At 42.0% G+C, this 11,429-nt stretch overlaps 1 protein-coding gene across 1 annotated transcript in view; it reads left to right on the top strand.

Annotated features, from left to right (window-relative positions):
• Positions 1–7,505, top strand: part of ube2f (ubiquitin-conjugating enzyme E2F (putative)) — an 83,436-nt gene extending 75,931 nt beyond the window's left edge. The window contains exon 10 of the mRNA XM_061723957.1: positions 5,069–7,505. Within this exon, the coding sequence (XP_061579941.1) occupies positions 5,069–5,119 (51 nt within the window). The 3' untranslated portion in view covers positions 5,120–7,505. The remainder of the gene's footprint in view (positions 1–5,068) is intronic.
• Positions 7,506–11,429: the final 3,924 nt, after the last annotated feature.

The following is an 11,429-nucleotide window of genomic DNA, read 5'->3' on the forward strand; positions in this document are numbered from 1 at the left end:
AGGAAACGATGCCAAACACAGCCAGACGAAGACTGATCAAGTTGAAAGTTAGGAAGAGATGTGACAAAGAAATGTCCTGACATCAAGCAGATGACATCGTTGTCAGAACAGGGGCAACATGACCAACATGTTGATTTGTTAAAAAAGTTGTTTAATCCAGATACCTGCCCAATGCTTGATATTTAAGTATGCAAGCCTGTCATTTACTGCAAACCAATGCCTCTCAGGAGCTCCAAATAACATGTATGCAATTAGAGGAGCACTGCCACCAGTCCAGGAACAGATTTAAAGGAGACCTATTATGGCATTAATGTATATTTTTAACAGGCCTTGAATGTCTTAAAAACAATCAAAAGCTTGTTTTTTCTACATAAATGAGAAATTCAGCCTCTGGGCCATGTCTTTATTTTTACCCCTTCTAACCTCCTTCTCTATGGAGGATTCAGAGGGGGCGGGGCTATGATAATGAGGCTCTGTGCTGATTGGCTGCCTGAATGACGTGTAGCAGGGGAGGGAACAAAGCCTCGCTCTGGCTGAAGAGCAGCCAGCTGCGTACACTATTAAAGCGTGTCCCATGCGATGCGAGCCAGCTTCAGTGACAAAATCAATTCCATTGCTTTATTTCCTATTGGACTGTCCTAACTGGCCGCGAGTTTAACGGTTTCAGTGTGGACAGAGAGCGTCCGGTGTCACGCAGCTCGACGCGATAGTCGGACGCTCGCATGCATTTATGACACGGTGTAAACGACTCCCTGGGATCTTAAGCCTGAATTACGGTTCTGCGTTAAATCGACGCGTACCCTACGCCGTAGGCTATGCGTTGGTGAAACGCGGAACCATAAATCAGCCTTTAGTTCCCTGAAGCTAAATACTTAGCCCATTTGAAGATCATACTTGTAGACAAATGTAAATAACATAAAAAATTAACTCCACTTACTGCTGACTCGTGTGCAGTTGCCAGGTCTGTACTGTTGCTACTTATCCTTTTATGAGGGTAAGTGTCGATGCAAAACCTAATGTTTACTGTCCCTCGCTGTTGAAACAGCCACATGATTCCCTGCTTCGGCACAATGGCGGACGCTCCGGCCGGCGGAGTTAGTTGTGGGCGTGGTTTCATGCAGCGGAGGCCGACCTATGGAAATCGCTCCCGTCATTACGTAAGGACTGGAGCAGAATCTGAACGGCTCGTAGAAGTCACATGACACTGGAAGGATCCTCCGGGTGGGCTGTACAGACACTGCAGAATTTGGTTGCTTTACTCCTTCTCTGTGTGAGAGGAGACCACTTTATATATGTTAAAGCAAGAAAAACCATGTTTTTCAAAATAGGTCCCCTTTAATAAGTGCACATAACACCAGCCAGACCCACATCACCACTGTCTACACATTTTTTACGTTTTGTTCTTTTTTTTTTAAATGTTTTTGGGCTTGACACGTGCTGGTTCATAATATCACATCAATATCCACACTGGGGACTACGCCTACTTGCCCTGTGGGGTCGTTGCTTTAAGTGTCGCTCTGTTCGGGGTCTCCGGGGAGTCCTGCACTGCAGCCTTGGCTGTGGTGTGGACGCCGGCCGGCCCTGATCTGGGTGGTTACCGTGGTGATGCCTTCATTGGTCATTGGTGGGGTGGCTCCTGGTGTGGATAGATCCCCAAGATATCGTTTCTCACCTCAGCGTCAAGCCAGGTATTTATTTATTTATGATGTTTTTTATTTTTTCTTATTTTTATGATGTTCGTGATTATGTTTTAATGTATATATGGGGGAGGGGGGGTTATATGTGTGCTGTGTGGGTATTAAAGTGAGAATGTGTGTGAAAATGACCAGATGTGTTTCTAACCATGAGTATGTGAGTTTTTCTATGTGAAATATTGATTTTATTATGTAAAGCAGTTTGCGCAACTCGTGTATGAAAAGTGCTATATAAATAAAGTTTGATTTTATTTAATCTCATAAGAAAGTTGACTGTATGTCAGGAGATTTCAAAGTCGGAGACTGCAAGGCTGTTCTCGGAAAAAGCTTGGAATAAGACATCTCCTTTAGATTTATTTTGTTTTGCATTGCCCTCCATATCAAAAGGATCATCGTTACGTTATTTCATCTCCCAGACACCCCGTCTTTGAACCAAGATAATGAGCCAAACATGTCAGTGTAAAGTCGGAATAAAGAAGGTGTTTATTGGCTTGTAATCCAAAGAAAGTTGGAATGTTGGTGCATTTCTCCCAAAACTGATTCATGTTTGAATCATTTCAACTTATATCTACATGTTTTATAAATTTGATTTAAAAGAAAAAATTGCTTTTATTTATTTCCACGGTGTGCTTGCAGTGAGGAGGATGTATAAACATGTGGCTGGATTTACTGTTCTTTTGGCAATCCATTAGCTTCGGCTTCAGTATGTTAAAGGAGTCCTTAAACTATAGTATGTATCGGGGTTGTTGGGGGACTATGCGTGTTATTTGTTTTATTTTTGGTTACGTGATGTAACAGTATTAGTGTTACTGTATACCACACTTTATTGTACTGGGAGACATGAACATTCACATTGGCAAAACACAGGCAAATGAGTTTCTGGCTCTCATCCACTCTTTAAATCTTACGCTTTTCCAGACTCCTCCAACACACAAAGCTGGTAATATCCTTGACCTGGTGCTGACCAGAAACTGTACTACAGCTGATGTGTGTGTGTCACACCACTGCACCACTCGGACCACATCGGGTTAAAGTTTCCATCTCCCTTCTTCAGGTCACTCACCTGACTCCAAAGATGGTTTCCTACCGCAGAAACGTACGTTCTCTCAGCCCTACACAGCTGTTTGATGAGGTCCGCTCTACCCTCCCTTCCCTCTCAGATTTTTCCACACTATCTGTTTATGAGGCTACAGAAACACTTTGCTCCTCACTTGCCTCCTCCCTGGATAAACTCTGTCCTCTGGTGTCCAAACCAGCTGGACAGAAACCTCCCAGTCCATGGCTCACAGAGGTTCTGAGGGACTGGAAAGTGGTGCAAATCCAAAGAGCTCACTGACTTGTCCGAGTACAGACTAAAACTTTAATTTTTCATATCCAGCTTAAGGGCTGCCAAGATAGCCTTTTACCAGAACAAAATCCAAAATGCTCCCAACTTCCTGAAATCTGTTCATGGCGTTTAACTCTCTTCTCTCTCCACCAGCTGCTCAACCACCCACTGGGTTGTCTGCAGAAAAGTTTGCTTCCTACTTTACTGAAAAGGTTACTACTGTCGGTAACTAATTCTCCAAGCCTGCCCACCTCAGCCCACTCCAACCTGCTACTGGTGTCTGTCTCTGCTCCCTCGGGTCTCTAAATGAGGACGAAGTCTCTAAATTTCTAGTCGGCCCAAAACCAACAACTTGTCGTCTTGATCCTGTACCTATCCTTTGTTGACATCCTACAGAGCATTTAACCTACTGTCAAACCTGCAATAACCCACAATATCAACTCCTCTCTAACTTCTGGCGTCTTTCCCTCTGCCTTCAACAAGCTCGGGTCACCCCACTGCTGAAAAAACCCACACTAACCCTGCCCAGGTTGAAAACTACCGGCCAGACTCACTGCTCCCGTTCATGTCTAAAATCTTCTTCAGTCTTCACGACAACTACCAGTACTGTTCATACTGCTTGACCTGTCTGCTGCCTTTGACAACACCCACATCTTCTTCTCCTCACTCTCAACACTTGGCATTTCAGGATCTGTCCTTTTGTGATTCATGTCTTACCTCGCATGAAGATCCTTCAGAGTGTCATGGCAAGGACGAGTGTCCAGATCGCATGAGCTGGCAACAGGGGTGCCACAGGGATTGGTGCTTGGCCCTCTTCTCTTTTCACTGTACACCATTTCACAAGGTGAAATCATCAGCTCTCACGGCTTCTCCTACCACTGCTATGCCGATGACACGCAGCTCTTCCTTCCAGAATGCAGCAGCACGTCTGGTCTTTAACCAACCCAAGAGAACTCATGTCACTCCGCTGCTAATCTCCCTGCACTGGCTTCCAGTTGCAGCATCAAGTTCAAAGCTCTGTTTTTAGCTTACCAAACTGCAAGGGCCAGTAAGGAAATGATTAAGTAATGATTAATTATATAGTTAAAAAACAGTTGAAAATTTAGCAATGTGTACATGATAAAGCCTTTTCTATAGTTTTGTATTCTAGGTTGTGATGTCCATGTAATTTTGTGACTGTGGTTTGATGTGACGAGAAGTTAAGTTTCACTTTCAGTTTGAGTCAGAAAATGCTGGAAGCAACACAGTCTTTTGACCGTGCGTTGGACATTGTAATTTACTTTAATGTTTTCAAGTAAACTTTTAAAAGCCAAGGAAAGTTGTCATGTCTCATCGCTCGCGTTGAAAATAGTGTTTTTGTGGACTGACTCAAAAGGTGGTACAAATAAGAGTGAACAGAGTGCCACTACACAAACAATTACCCAAACAGCCCCTGCCTACCTTCAGTGCTCCATACAGAGCTACACTCCCTCTCGACAGCTCCGCTCAGCCAGTGAAAGACGCCTGGTGCTTCCACCACAACGTGGTGTGAAATCAGTAACTAGACTCTTCTCCTCCATTGTTCCCCGATGGTGGAACGACCTACCAAACTCTGTCTGATCTGCAGGGTCTGTACCTACTTATAAGAGCAAGCTAAAGACTCAGCTCTTTGTGGGGCACTTCTGCATCTAGTAAACTTCTCTGCTCATCAGAATTAGTTAGAAGATTGGGACTCAGCACTGAGTAAGCTGCATGCACTTATGACAAGATGATCGCATGATGGTGTCTTTTAAGATGTAGTTTTCTTGTATAAAGGGACTGTTGTGTTGGGTGGGAAGGGAACACTTAATAAAATTACAAATAAATTAAAAAAAATTCTAGCACTGGCACCTGTGTCCAACTGGACTCACAGCGGTCTGACCAGCAGTGATCCAGCTGGACCCTCCTATGTAATTTCTTGCTTGTGTTGTTCTCTCACATGTAAGTTGCTTTGGATAAAAGCATCTGCTAAATGACAGCAGTAGTAGTAACACATTTCCCTTCTCTTTACCTTCTCTCTTCCACTCAGGAGGATTTTCGAAATAAAGTTCAAGATTACATCAAGCACTACGCCAGATGATAGAAACACCGTCTACCGACGTCCGCCTGCACCAACCAAACTGCTCTACCTTGCCTCTGCTTCATCTGGTTGACTCCTCCATGTTTGTGAATCCGCAGAAGACTCTTTGACTCCCGCCGCTCCCCTCCTCCCGACACCACAGCCTCGCCGACGCCCCTCTGTTCGCCCACTTGCAATAAACTTCACATTGCAAGATTTCAATAAAGAAATGATGATGAAAAGAAAAAAGAACATGAATGCTTTTGAAGGAAGGACTTGCAAATGAAAAATATGCTTTAATTATGTCTTTCAGTTGAGTGTGACAATGTCCACAATGTGTCCAATGGGGAAATATCAATGAATTACGCCGCCTTCCTGTTGGGAACAAGCTACAGCAACGCACAGAGAGAGTCTGACTCCAAGACGAGACGAGAAGTCACACTTTGCTGTTTTAAAAAAATAAGAAAATCAAGAGAGAGAACATCGGTTGCTATGGGTTCTCCGTTCCAGTGCCTGCATCGTTTGTCGCTTAAGAGAAATTGCATGGAAGTTTGCAAACATATACACGCACAGAACACACACACAGACTGTCTAATTCTGTTGTAAAAAAAAAAAAAAAAGGTCAGCGTTCATTGTGCGCGCACACGAACAGATTTTTAAGTCACAAAACTCTCAAGTTGAAAAGCCTGCTATCCCATTAGACAGCATGTGAATGATCTCGCTGGCCACGTTGACTGTCGTACGCACATCCTGTTTCTTTAAGCTCCATAAAATACTGCCATAAAAACAACGGCCACATGTTTTATTTTTCAGTTTCACCTTTTTATTTTCACTGCGACACTCTTCTCACCTTTAATTTTTAACTTTGTATCTTCTGCTCACACCCACGCCATTGGGTGTTCCCTTTTCACACTGAGGATGGAGCGTTTCTTTCGTGCAAACAGTGCAGTCAGAAAGTGTCCTGACACATTTATGGCAAGTTGTCTCCCTATTAAGGTGCTATGAGTTTAAAATGTTCAACATCCAGAGTTACATGCAGTGGCATTAACGGTGAGATGATGTCACATGTAAGATATGACCTCATTAACTGCATTTTGACAAATATCTCAGTTAACAAATGTAAATGATTATGTATGAGAGAGGAATAAAAGTAAAAATAAAACATGGAACGATAGATTCAAGAAGTTTCAATGCCCTGTTTGAGCACGCCTCTGATGATTTGAGCTTAATGTTTTTAAACTGCTATTTCCCTCAGCACCAGTCTAAGCATAAAGGCATAAAAAAAAAGTGGGAAACTTTAAAAACCACTCTGCTCACTGCATGTAATACACTGGCTTCATTGTGTGCCAGCAGAGTTTCCTCTTCCTGCTGATGGTCCATATTAAGGTCTATGTAGGAGCCAAAACAGAATGTATGTTTTTGTTAAAGGAATATTTATAATTCCACCACTCCCCATATTTTTGGTTGTAGCTCATTGATTTGTTTTGGCAGTTTGGCCACTGATTGGCAGCTTGTCCACACCCATGGTAATTGTGGTAAATGTGGTAATTGCATTAAAATATGAGTCTTCAAAACAAGAATAAAGTGGCTGGCTGTAAAGGTTTATAGTAATAAAAGCTGCAGTAACTACAGGATGGACCCAGAGCTTTGGCACTATGTTAATAACTTTTTTATTGTTGCTCTAACAGTTAATACAGGAAACCTCCAGTGAATTTAAACATTTTTTAGGACACAGCACTCAAATTTGTTGGAATCTGGCCTATGTAGAGCGTGTTAAGTGTATGTTGGCTCTCAAGGTGGCTGCTAATGTGGACGTTTATGCTCATGGGGGAAGTACACCACTTATATAGTGGAGGGAGCTATAGTACTTCTAATATTGTATTTACCTTAATATATTGGTTTTTTAACCTGATTTGCATTTACAAACCACAATGAATCATTAAACACTGCTTTTGTACTGTCACAATATGCAGGCAGAGACCACGTAAAGTGGAAGGAAATTGCTATCCAGGCTATTACTGTTTTGCTATTCTATGCAATTTGGTGATGCCATCTTTAATCACATCAAGTTTGCAAAGTCTTCCCACATACGTGGGGCAAAGTATTTAGTCAGACATCAGTTGTGCAAGTTCTCCCACTTAAAAAGATAAGAGAGGCCGGAAATTTTTATCACAGGTATATCTCAACTATGAGAGACAAAATGAATTCTTTTTTTTTTTTTTTAAATCCAGAAAATCACATCTGATTTTAAAGAATGTATTTGCAAATTATAGTGGATATTAAGTATTTGGTCAATAACAAAAGTTCATCTCAATACTTTGTTATATACCCTTTGTTGGCAATGACAGAGGTCAAAGGTTTTCTGTAAGTCTTCACGAGGTTTTCACACACTGTTGTTGGTATTTTGGTCCGTTCCTCCATGCAGATCTCCTCTAGAGCAGTGATGTTTTGGGGCTGTCGCTGGGCAACACAGACTTTCAACTCCCTCCAAAGATTTTCTGTGGGGTTGAGATCTGGAGACTGGCTAGGCCACTCCAGGACCTTGAAATGTTTCTTACAAAGCCACTCCTTCGTTGCCCGGGCGATGTGTTTGGGATCATTGTCACGCTGAAAGACCCAGCCACGTTTCATCTTCAATGCCCTGCTGATGGAAGGAAGTTTTCACTCAAAATCTCACAATACATGGCCTCATTCATTCTTTCCCTTACACGGATCAGCCGTCCTGGTCCCTTTGCAGAAAAACCTCCTTAGATCATGATGTTTCCACCCCCATGCTTCACAATAGGTTTGATGTTCTTTGGATGCAACTCAGCTTTCTTTCTCCTCCAAACACGTCAAGTTGTGTTTCTAACAAAAAGTTATATTTTGGTTTCATCTGACCATATAACATTCTCCCAATCCTCTTCTGCATCATCCAAATGCTCTCTAGCAAACTTCAGACGGGCCTGGACTTGTACTGTCTTCAGCAGGGGGGGCGCCTGGCACTGCAGGATTTGAGTCCCTGGTGGCGTAGTGTGTTACTGATGGTTCCTTTGTTACTTTGGTCCCAGCTCTCTGCAGGTCATTCACTAGGTCCCCCGTGTGGTTCTGGGACTTTTACTCCCCGTTCTTGTGATCATTTTTACCCCACGGGGTGACATCTTGCGTGGAGCCCCAGATTGAGGGAGATTATCATGGTCTTGTATGTCTTCCATTTTTCTAATAATTGCTCCCACAGTTGATTTCTTCACACCAAGCTGCTTACCTATTGCAGATTCGGTCTTCCCAAACTGGTGCAGATCTACAATTTTGTTTCTCTTGTCCTTTGACAGCTCTTTGGTCTTGGCCATAGTGGAGTTTGGAGTGTGACTGTTTGAGGTTGTGGACAGGTGTCTTTTATACTAATAACCAGTTAAAACAGGTGCCATTAATACAGGTAACGAGTGGAGGACAGAGGAGCCTCTAAAAGAAGAAGTTACAGGTCTGTGAAAGCCAGAAATCTTGCTTGTTTGTAGGTGACCAAGTACTTATTTTACCGAGGAATTTACCAATTAATTCAGAATTCCTTCAAAATCCTACAATGTGATTTCCTGGATTCTTTCCCCCATTCTGTCTCTCATGGTTGAAGTGATGGAAATTACAGGCCTCTCATTTTTTAAGTGGAAGAACTTGCACAATTGGTCGCTGACTAAATACTTTTTTGCCCCACTGTATCTCTGAAGTTTAGCAGAACAGATAAAGTACTATTTAAACCGGTGTGCTGTTGAGATGCCCCATTGTGCTCACCACCCAGTGTTCACTATGCCACGGGCTATTAAAAGAAACTCTAGATCAAGTTTGTGTACCACAAACAGAAAATCAGTTATTCTACCACATATATATGTATATATATATATATATATATATATATATATATATATATATATATATATATATATATATATATATATGTATATGTTCCATAACCCTTGTCTGCAAGCTATGCACCAAACCTTTGGGTCCATAAAGTGATGGTTTGGAAAGATTTCATGTACTTTTACAACCCTACTTACAGCCAGATTATGGAGCAATAAAGGGAGAACAACTTGTATAATGTGGAAGACACCACTTAACCTCACGCTTTTTTTTTTCTTTTTTAGTTTTATTTTATTGTCATATGTGTTGCATGGAGCCAATCAAATAAAGACTTTGTGACTGCACTGTATAAACTCTCACTCTGGTTTCTGAGGGACATCTCCCCAGCTACAATGTAGAGTTTGTTTAAAAGGCTTCATCGTCTAGAAGATGACGGGTCACTTCCAGACTCGTCATCTAGACTCGCCTGGACTGGCGACCGGTCCAGGGTGTAACCCCTGCCTCTCACCTGAAATTAGCTGGGATAGGCTCCAGCAGACCCCCGTGACCCTGCAAAGGATAAAGCGGGTATAGAAAATGGATGGATGGATAGTTTGTGAGCAAGATTTTGACACAAAGTGCTTGGGAGCAAGACAGCTAGCTAATTAGTGACTATTTCTTTCACTTTGACTTCCTTATACCTATATTGTAATTCTAGACATGGATGCTCTAATCCGACAACCTGCAGGAGTGTATGCTTGATCTCTGGACAACTTTTTGTGAAAGTAAGATGGTGAAGCCATTGGAAGCTAGTATATTTGCCACTAGAACAGTTTGCGAACTGATCACTAGATAGTCAACTCATTCATACTTGTCGCTATAAACGACAAAGGTATAGCATCGCATGGATCCCATTCATTTTCTATGTAAAATAAAACCGATGTGTCAACGCCAAGACAAAGTATGTTGAGACGTGAACGCAGTCAAAAAAAGAACTAAAAAGCTAAACTGACAGTGCAGTTAAGTAGCAGTTAGGTCAAACTTCATGCAAATTGATCCGTCCAAAAAGCAGGCATTATTCCAGCAAGTAGACGTTCTCTTATACCACAAAGTAAGATCAGTTGAAATGCTCATCAAAGTAGCAGAAGTGATGCAGCTGCACACAAAATCACTAGATAACTACATATAACGGACTGTTTCCATGAACATGTAGCCTGCCTTAGCCTTGGCCTTGGCTAACACTGATGTATCCCATTCAAGACATGTTTCACCCCAATGAGCTTCACATCTGCATGAAGCCAATGAAGATGATCTTCTAGAAATGTTGTTCATGAAGATTTAATTTTTGAAATGGAAGCGTGTGTATGTCGATAAAAGCATAGGTTTAGGTTTAGTGCTGCCAGAACACAAGACAATATTCCAAGCCACTGTTGGGCCGCTCTGGCTGACACAGTATTTTTTGCTGTGTTTGGTCATGTTTTTAAATGTCTTGTTTTTAAAAGCATTCGTAATGTATCCAATAGGAAGATGTGGGTTTGTCATTTTGATGAGGAAGATGTTACACTTCTACAAGTCAGCTGCGTTTCCAATAACCAGTAACATTCTCAGAGGTGATCTCAGCGAGCACGTCCTTACAGCTCACAGACGGGTAAAAGAGAATGATGCTGAACTGGCTAATGATTAATTAAGGTCAATGACATCCACATCTATAATGTGAAGTAAGCTTTCTCCAGTCTGTGGCCCTTTGACTGTGAGGAAGTGGTGCAATGAAATTCATTGCTCATCTCTGGTCCAAAGGATTTCTTCTTTGATGTGTTCAATGTGTAGAGTCATGTTGATCCGTATATGGAAATGTTCTCTTACATTCTGTAACTGAGTGGACTATAAGAGTTGATTAATCACTTGGGCTCTGGTGGGCTCATGCCTATCATCCTATGTATTTTCTGGTATTTTAACATATAACATCACACCCCTGTAAAAATGTAGCTTTTTGTGCTTGTGTGGATGCGCATGCGTGTTTATTTACAGTATGATGGGGAGATGATGTGACTTGTTAGCGCGCTCTGGTCTTCTCCTGCCATTCTTTGTTTTTTCTTATTCTGGCCCAGGGTTTCATTGCTCATATACTTTTTCTCCCTGGTAAAAGTTACTGTAACAACCAGTGACACTGGCCCCAGCCAAAATAAAAGAGCCTGGAGTATGAAAAAAGCAAACGTGAATATGGCTGTTCAGCAACAGAAGGATTCAGACTAACGTAGCTGCCTTTCATTATGAAGCCGTGCTGCTTAACTGCAGTGACAGTTAATTGTCATGGTCTTCTTTGCCCCCTGGACATGATACTTGACTCAGTGGATCTCATCCCAGCCTTATTTATACTCTAAGCTTATATTCCTTTTGGAGAACATGTGTTGAGTCCTTTAATTTGGTAGCCAGGAGTGGGTTTTTTTCTCTCTTTTCTTTTTCCTGCCAGTTTATTTTTGGCAAATGTTTCTACATGAGATCAGAATCATCTTTTGGC

The sequence above is a fragment of the Cololabis saira genome, chromosome 6, assembly GCF_033807715.1.
Source record: "Cololabis saira isolate AMF1-May2022 chromosome 6, fColSai1.1, whole genome shotgun sequence".
NCBI classification, from domain to species: domain Eukaryota; kingdom Metazoa; phylum Chordata; class Actinopteri; order Beloniformes; family Belonidae; genus Cololabis; species Cololabis saira.